The sequence below is a fragment of the Mus pahari genome, chromosome 1 (assembly GCF_900095145.1).
Source record: "Mus pahari chromosome 1, PAHARI_EIJ_v1.1, whole genome shotgun sequence".
NCBI lineage: Eukaryota > Metazoa > Chordata > Mammalia > Rodentia > Muridae > Mus > Mus pahari.
In genome coordinates this window covers 16293908-16308159 of record NC_034590.1, presented here as the reverse complement: position 1 = coordinate 16308159, position 14252 = coordinate 16293908, and the positions used below count along the sequence as shown (strand labels likewise).

Here is a 14252-nt window from a genome sequence, read left to right as displayed (position 1 = left end):
GGGCCTCAGTGGCAAGGGAGGGGCGTTGTGGACTTGGGAGAAGATATCTAAACATACATACATACTTAAATGCTGGCTAGACCTTACACTCATACAAATAAATGAGCAAACATCATTCACTTGCTTTCTGGCACTTAAAAAAACTCATATCCTGTAACACAGGGAAACAATTGCTATAATTTCCCACAAACTGTGCAATAATTTGGTAAATTTATACCTCAAACAAGTAGCTACTGAGAGACATCACAAATCATTATTCAAGATTTCCTTATGTGACAGCGGTCCTTTCAAGTCTTACTACAAGGCCAGGGAGATGGCTCAGTCAGTAAAGCCTTTGTCTCACATGCATGAGGAGCCAGGTTTGGCCCCACAGAACTTAGGTGAAAGGCCAGGAATGATGATGACACATGTGTTATATTGGTGATGTGGAGATGGAAGTTGAAAACCAGTTGGGTCCTCAGAGCTCATTGGACACCTAGGTAAGACTTGTGGAGGGTTCAAGCCAATAAGAAACTCTCTCAATCAGAAAAAGGAAGGTGTCTACAAGTGCCTAAGAAATGACGCTTGAGGTTGCTTTTGACGTTTCTGCTTGCAGACACATATCCTTTGAGCATAACAGTCATCATCAACAGAGCAGCCATGATCACATTTAAATGACAGTTGAGGTTGGATCTGTTGTCTTTCTTTATAATGTTCCCTCATAGGAGGGGGGTAGAAGGCCATCAGTCCCTCAGCTGATATCTCAAGTACCCCTCCCTGCCAATTGAGTGAGTCTGTAGCCTCACTGTCTTGGAAGAGACTGAAGTAGACTACGGTACATTAACTAAAGAAGGGATGTCATCTATGCAGTTATGGGCAAGTTGTCATCCAGACATTTAAGTACTGTGGTGGCCTTGGGGTCACCCAAGCTCCTGAAAATATCCCTCACTCATGTTCTGAAAGTATGCCCAAAAAACTCGCCAATTCCTAAGTTGGACTTTTGTGGAATACTGGGGGGGGGGGGGGGGCTCACTCAAAGTAGTTTAGTTTGAGTGATGAAAGACAGACTCTGGGGAGGAAATATTTAAAAGATACAAAATAAGGAAGGTCTCTTGTGAAAGACATCTTGTTAAGATCCTGAAGCATAAGTGAATTCAAAATAATCAAGTCAGAGTTGACTGTGNACTTTTGTGGAATACTGGGGGGGGGGGGGGGCTCACTCAAAGTAGTTTAGTTTGAGTGATGAAAGACAGACTCTGGGGAGGAAATATTTAAAAGACAAAAACAGATGTTACAAGGTTACTTCAAACCCTTCACTGATGTAAATCCTCCAACACTCTTTTGTGGAATACTGGGGGGGGGGGGAGGGGTAGATACTTATTTTCTCAAGAAAGGTTCTCATAGTACACAACCCACAGACACGGGCACCCAGGCTGACAGCAACGCATGAATGTGGCTATTTGTACTTCTTACAAATTCTTTATTCTTTTCCTCGGGTATAATAATTTGTGTATTTAAAATAAGCAATGCATAGCTCTAATTAGGTCTCTTTATTTTAAAAGATGGATGAGGAATTGACTTTGTGGTAAAGCCTTTCACAGGACCAAGCATCTATAGTGTCAGGTCTACTGGGTCTTCTGAAATCTGACTTGTGTCTGGAGGACTTTCTGCATTCAAAACCCACCTCAGGTTTCTCTGCAGAGAATGAAAGACGAGAGCCTTCCGCTGTTGAAAACTCTCCCAGGCAAGGTCATTTTCTTCTTCAGTTGGATGATGTTCCTTCAGCTGATACGTCTGACCGAACAACTACACACAACATGCACGGCACTCCTAAGGGTTCTCACCATGTTGAGCTTGTTGGTGAGATGACAACTGTGACTTGCGCAGGAAGCCCTTCCCACATGTGTGACAGACAAATGGCTTTTCGCTGTGAGTTCTCCGATGGGCTTGTAAGGAAGACCTGCCACTGAAAGCTTTCCCACAGTCACTGCACACATAGGGTTTCTCCCCCGTGTGGATCCTTCGGTGCTCATTCAGCTGGGCTTTAGAAGCCATGGCCTTCCCACAGTCGCTGCATAGGTAAGGCCTCTCCCCAGTGTGAATTCTTTGATGTATGCTGAGAACTGAACTGTGGCTGAAGGCCCTCCCGCAGTCAGGGCATACATAAGGCTTCTCACCGGTGTGTGTCCGGTTATGCACTTTAAGGTGGGACTTTTTCCTGAATGACTTCCCACAGTCGTGGCATTTGTAAGGCTTCTCACCGGTGTGAATGCGATAGTGCGCAGGCAGGTGCGATTTATTACTGAATAACTTCCCACAATCTCTGCACTCATAGGGCTTCTCCCCTGTGTGAAACCGATTATGCTTCTTCAGATCTGATGCATAAACAAACAATTTTCTGCAATGGTTGCATGTGTAAGGCTTCTCCCCGGTGTGAATTCTCCGATGCGTGGTGAGGGCTGACTTTTGGCTAAAGGCCTTCCCACAGTCAGAACACACGTAAGGCCTCTCACCTGTGTGTATTCGAAGATGGACCTTTAGGTGGGATGCATAACTGAATGACTTACCACAGTCATGGCATCTGTAAGGTTTCTCCTTTGCGTGAGTTTCCTGACGCGTCTGCAGGCTGGATATACTGACAAGTGATTTCTGACAGTCAGGACATTCATGATGTGTCTCTCCTCTGTTCGTTCCTGGATGAAAACTCAACTCAGCTTTCTGAAGGAAGGCTTTCCCGCATATGTGGCAGGTAAAGCGTGTCTCTAGAGTGTGAGTTGTCTGCTGCTGACGCAAAGCTGGCCTGGCAGGGAAGAACTGCATGTATTTGGTATATTCAACTGGCTTGTCCTGAGAAAGAAGTCCATGCTGCATAAATGGTTGCTGAGCGCTGAGAACAGGTGCACACTGGTCACCTCTGCATGCTTCCTCTCCTGTGCTGTGACCTGGACACACAGCAGCGGGAAAGCCTTGTGTGAAGGACTGACAAGAGTCAACAATGCCGTCAGGCTGGTTTGTGGCACTGCTTTGATGGTCACCATCTGCCTGAAGGTGAGACTGCGACGTCTTTTCACCTGGGCAACATCTCAGAGATCCCTTTTGTGTAGAAATGAGGTGGGGGCCTAAAGGAGTGGACCCCCCCGCTGCTTCACACCCACCACGATTGTCTGTGATTAGTGTTTTCCGGCTGAAGAAAGCACAGGGTGGGATCTGGTTTTGCGGGTCTGTCTTTTTAGGGTCACCACCCTGCCACGGTTCCTCGATAAGGGAACAGTATGAACCACCTCTACTGATTTCTCTGGACACATCATTTGGAAATGCGGCTCTCACACACATTCGGTGCGGCGAGTCGTGCTCTGCCTCCCCTGTTGAGAAAAGAGATGAAGGAATGGACATGGTGAGCGTGGCGGAGGAGGAACCAGCGTCTAGACACAGAGAAATCTGCATCAGGTAGAAATGACTCTGACGATGGTGATAATGGTGAGAGATGCTATCATGGCCCTGATAGTATGCTGCACACTTCTGTAATACAGCAACTTTCTCTGCAGTGGATTCATAAACTCACTGAACCCTCAGTCACCCCACAGTGTACCCACACCTATACGCCTTGCTCTCCTCATGAGGACAGAGGCCTCTGTCAGTGTGGCCAAGATTTGTTGGTAAATTGGTTTTGGTGAAAGACAACCTATTTATGCAAGAGGTCAAGTGCTATAAATATAGATGGACAAATAAGTAAGGGAGACAACAGACATGGCTATCACTGGGCACAGTCAACCGGCAGCCAAAGTCAAAGGAAAGAGATATAAGCCATTTTCTCACCCGTCTTGATGTTGCTACATTTTTTTAATTTCCCTCTGTTTGGAAGGATTGACTCCAGACTTTCACCATGCTCTGCAAGCCTTTGCTCCTAATCTTTACACTCCCAAGTTTTTATTTGTGTGTGTCTTATTTGTCTACCTATTGTGTTTGTGTATGTGTTCACATGTGTACATTTGTTTACTCATGCATTGTGTGAGATTCCCAGCACCCACATGACCACTCACAACCATCTGGAACTTCAATTCCAGGGGATTCAAGACTCTCTTATGGCTCACCAGGAACACATAGGGGTACACGGGCATCCATTGAGGCAAAAACACTCATACATATAACTCTAATAGAGCTCAACAACATCAACATAAAAATGGTCAATCACTCCTAACTCTAAACATTTACTCATATCCTCTAACTCAGTGGTACTCAATCTGTGTGGGTTGCAACCCCTTGTGGGGTGTGGAGAAGTGTCAAATGACCCTTTCATAGCGGTTGCATATCAGATACTCTGTGTATCAGATATTTATATTATAATTTATAACAGTAGCAAAATTATAGTTATGAAGTAGCAATGAAAATAATTTTGAGGTTGGGAGTCACCACAGCATAAGGAATTAAAAAAGGGTCAAAGCGTCAGGGAGGTTGAGATCTACTGCTCTAACTCAACTAAGCTTGCTTGGTTTGGTCTTTTATTCCAATTCAAAATTACTTTATGGAGTAAACCACTCCATGTGCGCGCATGTCACCTCGGACTGAGGGCGATGCTACCACATATGAACCCCGAGAGCAGTCACTCCCCACATCCTCCTGCAGATGGCTCCATCTCAAACAGCCTTTCCTTAAACACTCAGCACACACACAGGCACCGCCGCTATTCCACACTGTCCACCTCAATCTGTTTCCTTCCATTTACTTTAGCAGACACTGAAAAATTTTCTAAAACAGGAGAAAACAGGATCTTCTGCCTATCTTTAGGAATTGAATACATAGAATTCTTTCTTTGCTGAAACCGCTTTTCACAAGGCTTACCTCTGACGAAACAACAACAGCAGCAACAACAAGCAGAGAGAAGACAATCTAATTGGCAGGTTGTATGCCATGGGGAAGAGCAGCAGAGCAGACATTAGCGGCGACCTACAACCGTGGCTCAGAGCACAAGTGAGGGAAAGTACCCAGGGACGTTTATTCACAAATTGGTAAGAGACGACCACTGAAAGAACCGATGAATTCTACATCATACGAAAAAATTGAATATTTGCATCAAATCATCAGGGAGAAGGGAAAGAAATAGACATGTTTGCTGTAAGAGAAACTGTCTACAGAATATTAACCCAAGTTCCTAAGTGGGGCCCACAAATATCATTACAAACAAAAAGTTTAAATAAGGATATAGGGAATTGGTTTGTACTGATTTCAGTGGAATTAAGAAATAGTCACATAAGCTGGAATACTAGAAAATAAATACGAGAAGGAAATATGAATAAACTCAAGAATCGAGAAACACCAAGAAACCAAAGTTTCTCACATGAAAAACACTTTCTAACTTGGATGAAGATGACCCCAGTTTCTCATGTCTCATGACTAAGGAATCCACAGGACTAGTCCTCTCAACAGCTAGATCTGGTAGCAGGGTTACCACACACAGAGACTGCAGATGCTAACACACACGTCGTCACAGTCTGGATGCAAGGCCCGTCTGGTTTCATCTCTGTTGCTGTGATAAGACACCCCAACACAAGCCATTCAGGGGAGAAAGGGCTTATTTTAGATTACCTAGGTTAGGGTCCATCAGCTCCGGGAGTTTTAGGTGGTGGGAAACTGAAGCAACTGGTCACATCACAGGGAAGGGGAGAGGAAGACTGAACCCAAGCCTCTCTATTGCTCAGTTGATCTCTGTACTCCGCACAATCTGTGACCTGATGGCAGAACAGCGCTACCCACACAGCTGGGTCTTCCCAGGTCAATTAAGGCAATCAGTACCGTTCCCCAGAGACACCGCCACAGACCAGCCTAATGAGGACAATCCCTCATTAAGACTTTTTCCAGATGTCTCGACATCGCTTCAGATTGACAAAACCAGCTAAGAGATCCGAACAGAATGGCTCCAAAGGGCGGTTCTTATAAGAAAGTATGGCTGGGCCCACAGGGTAGCTTGTTGGGTACAGGGGCTTGCCATCAAGCCCGATGACCTGAGTTTGACCTCTCGGAGAGAACTGACTCTATAAATAGTTCTCAGATATCCACAGGGGTGAGTGTCCTGTGCTTACACAGAGAAATAGAGACATAAGGTGGTAAGAGACAATGATACAGGAACCTATTAAACAGGAATACAGTGGTGCCACAATTAGGAGGGCACAAAGAAGATCCAGGATGAAAAAGGACACTCAGGAAGAGATAAATAAATGGAGTGAAAGAATTAGAAGACCACAAAATGATAAACCATACAAAAATAACATATACATAGAAAAATCTAGTTATATAATGGATATAATGAGATGCTCTAAATAATTAGGAAAAGATATCACAGAAAGGCCTAGAGAGATAGCTCAGTGGTTAAGAGTGTCAGCTGTCCTCCAGAGGACCCAAGTTCAGTTTCCTTCACCCACATCGGTGCTCATCACCACCTCTTTTTTTTTTTTTTTTTAAGATTTATTTATTTATTTATTATATGTAAGTACACTGTAGCTGTCTTCGGACTCTCCAGAAGAGGGCGTCAGATCTTGTTAAGGATGGTTGTGAGCCACCATGTGGTTGCTGGGATTTGAACTCTGCACCTTTGGAAGAGCAGTTGGGTGCTCTTACCCGCTGAGCCATCTCACCAGCCCCCTCATCACCACCTCTAACTCTAGTACTCTTTGGGCCTCTTCCAAAACACACACACACACACACACACACACACACACACACAATCTCAAGAACAAAAATATACTAGAGGGAAACTTTTACTCATTACAAAAGCAGTATATTGAAAAGTTGATGTCAACTGTTGACAACTAAGACATACAAGCAGAAATCTATGTGTGATTTCTGTTTCATGATTTCTAAGCATAGGCTGTGAATTTGTGCAGACCATCAGAAGTAAACTTAAGCAGGCTTAAGTTACTGGATATTACCCAGTAACCGCCTTTCTGTCCCTATTACATACTCATGACAAAATGGAGTACAGTGTTTACTATAAAAACTGGGGATGGGGTGGGGGGCAATGTAGGCGCCCACTGCTGAGGGATGAATAAGTCAGTAGCTGCTTACACCTCTCTGCTATCTACCTCCACCCGCCAATAGCTGCTCACCTTGACCACACCTCTGATGCGGGAAGTCAACCTTCCCTATCGGTGCGTCCTTAACTTTCTTCATCTTGAGGCTGACCTCTGGCCTGGGATACCCTGTGGATTAGAAGGATAGTGGATTGGTGTGCATCTATCTTCTCGGGCTTTAAAGGGTATCCAGAGAACTCTGCATAGGCTAAGCAATAATTCAACATCAAGTGCTGTACAAAAAGTGACATTTAGGGCTGGAGAAATGGCTCAGTGGTTAAGAGCACTGACTGCTCTTCTGCAGGTCATGAGTTCAAATCCCAGCAACCACATGGTGGCTCACAACCATCCATAATGAGATCTGATGCTCTCTTCTGGGGTGTCTGAAGACAGCTACAGTGTACTTACATATAATAAATAAAAATTTTTTTAAAGTGGCATTTAAAAGGTGCCCAACAGGAGTGAACAAGAACAAGTAAGAAATCATGACAGACTTCTGACAGTCTGCCACATTCTGCAAAAAGAATAGGAGGCCCATCCTGGATTCCCGGCCAGCCATGCTCACCCACTGCCAAGAGGTGGCTGTAGATCTCCAGCATCACCTCCTGGTACAGGCTTCTCTGGGAAGGGTCCAGCTGCTGCCACTCCTCCTGGCTGAAGTCCACAGTCACATCCTCAAAGGACATCCATCTCTGTAACAATATACTCACTGTAAACTATTCCTTGAAAGATACAGTAAGCAGACATGTGTTTTTAGTGATCTCCCCACCCCCACCCCCAGTCATACCATTAAACTCACCACAAAAATACTGATTTTACATTTTATGTTCAGACATAAAAAAATATATAAACAAGTATCCTGCCATGTACTGTATACTTTGTCTCACCCGCTCCCACTCCCAAGGAGGACAGAATTTCTCCACTAAAATTATGCAAGCTGACAGCTATTAAGCTACAATATACTTGACTTGAGTGGTGCGAGGTTCCTGGGGCTCAATGTTATAGCATGAGCCTCAGTGCTGTAAAAAACTCAGACTGGTAAAACAGCAAATGTAAAGACTCACTGTGGGCTACAAAGGAACATTTTACAAATATACACAGAGAAAATGTTGGGAGGGACAAATTGAGGAGCAGTTGTCACACAGCACAGCAGCTTAAACTGTAACGGAGATGCTCAAACTTTGATAGAACACTGTTCTCCAGAAGGAAAAAAAAAAAAAAAAAAAAGGAGTGTGAAGGCAGAGAGGTAGAGAAATCCACAGTGAATTTAGAGAGCAACAGAGGGCTCTCTTGGAAGGTCCAAAGACCCCTTCCAGAAGTAATAAAAACCCATCAGCTGGACACAACTGGGTGTGGGGCAATTCTAGGGTTACAGCTTTCACAAATCACCAACTATGGTGGAGATGTCAGTGACACAGCTGCCCAAAGTCTTCATGCCTACGGAGGCCACCCCTCATCTGTGCTCCAAATAGTAAGTCAAAATACTCTCTGGTTCCGCAAGCTAAACTTGGATGCACCTACCTCTTTGACTGGTCCTCTCTGTCTGGGTGGAACAGAAACAGGACTCTCCAGGGAGTCAGAAATGGGCAGAGAGAGAAAAACCCAAACCCAAGAGGCAGCACGATGAACAACGCGTCACCAGAAGGTAAGGAGAGGCGGGGATTTCAGCTGTCCGTCCCAGGAGCGGAACTCACGGCCTGATACTTCCAATGTCTCCACTCTAGTTCTAGAAAACGGAACCAAAGTCACCTCTCCTCACCTCACATGGCCCATCCTGCTCCTCTGCTCCCAGTCTCTGGGGCTTCGGACAGAAATTCATGTCAGCAGCCATGTCTCGATTTCCTCAGGATTCGGGTGAGCATGCGGAGTCTTTGCGTAGAGCTGACAGGCAGAACTCAGCTTGGTTGTGCTAGAAAGTCAGCGGCATGAATGACTTGGCCTGACTCAGGAATCTACGAAGACACCAGAAAGTCCTGGAGAGTCAGTGACTGTGGGACACTCAGCCAACCTTTGTACATGAAGTTTTGAGGGTCCCTACCTGACAGGTATTATAGACATACTGATGAGTAGTAGACATGGTTAAGAAAAAGCCCAACTCTTTCTTTTTTGTTTGTTTGTTTGCTTGTTTTATGTGTAGCCCTGGCTGTCCTGGAACTCATTCTGTAGACCAGGCTGGCCTTGAACTCAAAGCGCACGCCTTTAGTCCCAGCATTTGGTAGGCAGAGGCAGGCCTGGTCTACAGAGTGAGTTCCAGGGCAGCCAGGGCTACATAGAGAAACCCTGTCTCAAAAAAAAAAAAAAAAAAAAAAGACGGGCTGGTGAGATGGCTCAGCGGGTAAAAGCACCAACTGCTCTTCCAAAGGTCCTGAGTTCAAATCCCAGCAACCACATGGTGGCTCACAACCATCTGTAACAAGATCTGATGCCCTCTTCTGGAGTGTCTGAAGTCAGCTACAGTGTACTTACATATAATAAATAAATAAATCTAAAAAAAAAAAAGAATACTTTCTGTTTAATGATGTTCTAATCTACTAGGAGCATCTCATTTACAGTTTAAGCTGCTATGTTCTATGGAGAATAACAACAGCTGCTCCTTCCTTTGTCCTGTCCAACATTTGTGTGTGTGTGTGTGTGTGTGTTTGTAAAAATGTCCCATTTTAGCCCATGCTGAGTCTATGCTTGCTATTTTACAAGTCTGAATAAAGGTGATTCCAGCACTCACACCAGTGGCTCACAACCACCCGCAATTAAGCCCCAGGAGGAACTGAAGCCTTTGGCTGCCACATGCACCCACATTCGCCAAACAGGCACATACATCACATGAGTAAGAGTTGAAAACAAAAACTAACAGCATGTGTTCTCAAAAGGCACCCAGGCAAAGCCAGTATATTAAGTTTCGGTTACTTAGAGCCACACTATACATTCCTAAAGACAACTTGAATCAGCTTAGCACCAGCTACAGTCAGATAAAAATAGACCACTGTTAGTGTCTGCTGCCCATCCCCCATTCCACCACACACACCCCCAAACAACCCCTTAAATACTCAGAGTAGAAAATGACTAACAGCCAAGTTTGCCCAATAGCAATCTGCATTCTTGACAAGGTCATACATCTACTAGCTTTAAAATAAACAGGGAATAATAAAATGTAGAGGTGAAACTACCGGGGTTTTTGTTGAGAAAACGTAAGAATGAACTCGGAAGGATAGGATCCCATATACCTGTGTCCCCTGACTACTCAGTCAATTAAGCAACAGACAAAAAGAAAAAAGAAAAAAGAAAAAAGAAAGAAAAAAGAAAAAAGAAAAAAAAAAAAAGCTTTACATTTTCTTAGAACTTCAAGTTACACCACACACTCCTGTAGTCCAGCACTCAGGAAGCAGAAGCAGGAGGATGACTGCCAAGTTTGAGGCCAGCCTGGTCTACTTAAGTAAACCTCTTTGGTCTAAACTTCTGCTTGGGAAAGTTCAAATTAGCCACAGGAGAAGAAGTAACCCCAGTCAGTCATGGAGACATAGAGATTACGGACTGCCGGTCAAGAAGTTTACATAACAAAGCTGTCTGGCAGGGTGTGGTGTCTCCTCCCCCATTGTCTTAGGAGATAGTACTAGCTGGATCCTAGAAAGTGGAGGCCAGGGTGGTCGGTAAACTTGACCTTCCCCTCCTCTCTGCTTTTCACCATGATCAGCTAGTCTTTTCAATAAGGGTACTGGGCCATGGCCAACCTGTCGGGGCTGGAGGAGACCAAGTACTTGCCCTAAAACTTGTTTACAGCACCACCCTGCTCAATTGCCAATCACAACCCCTTGCCATGTCCATAGGGGTCCCAAGGCCATCACGGACTCACCCACATACCTTCAAGGACTCCAATATTCATTCCAGTAATTAGAAAGCTTCAAATTTTTTTCTTTCTCAGCACCAGCTCCCCTATGAGAAATATTAAGGAAATGGCCCGAAGGCTGTTCAGGTCCCCGGCACCTGAACAAAAGCTCCTCTCCCAGCTGTGCGGGCTCGAGCCCACAGCTGCGAGCTTGAAGATCGTTCCATCCCTTCTATCAATTCTGACATTTCTCAGGCTTGCATAGACCAAGTGTAAGTCAATACCACGAATACACTCATTTTCCATCTTTACTCACTTTTTCGCCTCTCGCATGCCAGTGTCTGACCCGGACTCCAGCCAGTCACGGTCTAAAGCAAACTCTCCCAGTCATGCACGCAGCACGGTCGCCCTCACAGACTCACCAGTCCCAGGCTCACAGTAGCCGGCTCCAACGCCACCCTCGACCCTGCTCTCCCGACTTCCACAGGACGCCCACCCCAGTTCCACCACGGCACCCCCTGCAGCTGCCTCAGTCATCACTCAACACAGACCAGCGCTCAGCAGCATAGCATCCTTCCTGCGCCGCCGCTCACCTAGCGCGGCACTTTAGAGAGGTCTGCACGCGGCACGCCCGGTGGACGCAGAGGATTCCCCAGTGCTCAGAATCCAAACTCCCGCGGCGTCCTGGTAACGATAGCAACGAACCACGTGAAGATCTAAGCGGAAGTCGACGCTCTAGGACACTTCCAGTTAAAATGAACTTCACCTCAGCCACTTTTCCGGGGGAAGTCGATATTGCCCGTAGCCCCTGTAGCTTGCAAGCACCAAAGTTGTGTTGCGCTCTTTGCCAATAATTATAACGGTGTACACTCTGCCACCACCAGCATCCACGCGCCACGCCCCACCCCCATATTGTCGTGGCTATGTCCATATTTCAATTATGCGTACTTTACTTCTGTACTTCCATAGATCATGTGGAATGTCACAGACTAAAAAGTCTGAGGCTCCTTAGATAGACACGAATTTAAGAGACGGATATCTCGGGAGGCAGGCGGATTTCTGAGTTCGAGGCCAGCCTGGTCTACAGAGTGAGTTCCAGGACAGCCAGGGCTGTACAGAGAAACCCTGCCTGGAAAAATCAAAAAAAAAAAAAAAAAAAAAAAAAGAGAGAGAGAGAGAGAGAGACGGATATATTGCATATTCCTAAAAATTGTCTACGTATTTTCACACGGACTTAAGACTGTTTTCTTCTAGTTTTCTAAAACTTCAAAACTAGGAAGAGTTATTGGGAAATGGGAAGTGAAGCCATATGGAACATTAAAAATCTGAAATGAGCCTTCTTGTACACCATTTGTAAAACTAAAAATTAACCTGTAAGCCCCACCTACCCAGGGACCGGTAACTTCCTGGAATGCTGGGAATTGTAGTTCTTGGAAAAAATCAACCTCATGGCAAGGTACAGTGGCCTATAGGTTTGTTCTTATAAATGCCTGTAACACGTGGCTAGAGACTGGGAAATTTCAGGGAATGGTTCTGACCTAAGTCCATTTTTTTGGTCAGTGTTTAATATTTAATAAAGCTTGCTTTAAATTTGGCCCAAAAGCTGGAATTGGTTTTTCTCTGACGAATCTCAGGATTAACACATCCTTGGAACATGTCACGGTTCCCTGAGGAAAAGCATCTATTCTCACAGGTAGAATTTAAAAACGAAACAAAACAGGAATAAATAAGCAAACAACAACAATAGCAGCAACAGAAACCAGTGCATAATAGAAACAGTGTTGAACTGGCTGGCAAGGAGGAAAACAAGGATGGGGAGAGGCCAAGCAGCAGCATGCGGGGGCGGTGTGCGGGGGCGGTGTGCGGGGGGGCGGTGTGCGGGGGCGGCGTGCGGGGGCGATCTACAGAGTGAATGACTTGGCCTGATTCAAGGGTCTGAAAGATATCAGAAAGCCCTGCAAAGTCAAGGATCCTATTACCACTCACCCAACATTTGCCCACGACAAGCTGAAAGCCCTACGTGAAGGTCACCATATAGACACTGCAGAACAGACAAAGTCCAGGAACGTCCAACTCTTTCCTCCCACTTGTAAATTCTGGCAACAGAAAAGTATTAGGTAAGATCCCATTAGTGCCGGGGGTGGTGACACACGCCTTTAATCCCAGCACTCGGGAGGCAGAGGCAGGTGAATTTCTGAGTTTGAGGCCAGCGCCTGGTCTACAGAGTGAGTTCCAGGACAGCCAGGGCTATACAGAGAAACCCTGTCTCGAAAAAACAAAAAACAAACAAACAAACAAACAAAAGATCCCATTAGTAAAATGAGGATGCAGGTGTTGGTCACTGGCATTGGGATCTGATGCAGAATGAGGCTGGCTCATCAAGTCCTCAGCCCCTACCTGGCAGGCCATAAGTATGATGAAGAATCAGCCAGCTATTAGCTGATTTTCCAAACACTCTTTCCAGCTGTATGCCAGAGGCATTACTATACCTGCTGTTTTATGAGTTGTGGCAAATGAGGCTTTGTTCCCATAGTTTGGCTCAGGGGTACCAAGTAGAAAAGCGGGGGTGGGGGGGGCAATCTACTGCAGCCAAATGAAAAATGACAACGACCCCTTCTGTCTAATGTGCCTTCCCATCTCATGAGCCTCCAGAAATATTTTCATTTCCTAGTGTCTTCTGCAGAGTGAAGGGGTTCTGGCTAGTTCGGGCTGCTTATGCTTTTAGACCCAGGGCACCTTACCTCTTCTGACACAGCACTTCCCTTTCCTCCTGGATTAGAAGAGCTACAGACAAGCATGGGAACCAGGACCTTTATTCATTCGGTGAGCCTACCCCTCCTTCTGTTGTTGTTTTGTCATAGTGACGTTCTGCATCACAAGCTGACCAAAAAAAAAAAAAAAAACTCACTGTGTACCTCACTGAGGCCTTGAAGTCAGTTACTTTCCTCCTGCAGAGGCATACCAAGTATGGGGATTAAGGAAATGTGTGACCCTAACTGGCTTTTTAATTCAAGAGACCTTGTTTGGTCCTCACTGAGTTCTGAGCACACCCTTGACTACAGGCTGCTGCAACCCACCCCCAGGCCCCTTCTCATCCATGGGGACAGTGTCAGCCATACCCTCTCATTTCCCTCTTGGGATGCCTCTTAGAATACCTCCAGCCACCCAACCTGACTGGCACTGGACCTGAAGGACCCCAAACTTAATTGCTTTTGCAATCATATTTGGCCTTAATATCCCTTAGATAGGCAATCCAAAGGGCCACCTAATATTGTAGACACCAATGTTATTTGAGACTTATATAGTTACTGTGGAAATGGAAAGTGACTCCCACCCCTACATTCCAGCTTTCTCTTATCTCTGCTCCAACCCCTTTCTCTGTTCTTCCT

The 14252-nt window shown here is 45.5% G+C and overlaps 1 protein-coding gene across 2 annotated transcripts; it reads right to left on the bottom strand.

The window, feature by feature from the left end:
• Nucleotides 1-1444: 1444 nt before the first annotated feature.
• LOC110319301 (zinc finger protein 175-like) lies at nucleotides 1445-11537 on the bottom strand. 2 transcript variants are annotated; one of them, XM_021194794.1, is made up of 5 exons: nucleotides 11415-11537; nucleotides 8803-8995; nucleotides 7609-7735; nucleotides 7080-7172; nucleotides 1446-3341 (listed from the first exon to the last, which is right to left on the bottom strand). In XM_021194794.1, exons 2-5 carry the CDS (start codon nucleotides 8872-8874, stop codon nucleotides 1810-1812), a joined length of 1824 nt encoding a protein of 607 aa, XP_021050453.1. In that variant the 5' UTR covers nucleotides 8875-8995; nucleotides 11415-11537; the 3' UTR covers nucleotides 1446-1809. The 2 variants fall into 2 exon arrangements, with proteins under 2 accessions (XP_021050461.1, XP_021050453.1); XM_021194802.2 differs by lacking the exon at nucleotides 8803-8995 and having other exon boundaries at nucleotides 1445-3341.
• Nucleotides 11538-14252: the final 2715 nt, after the last annotated feature.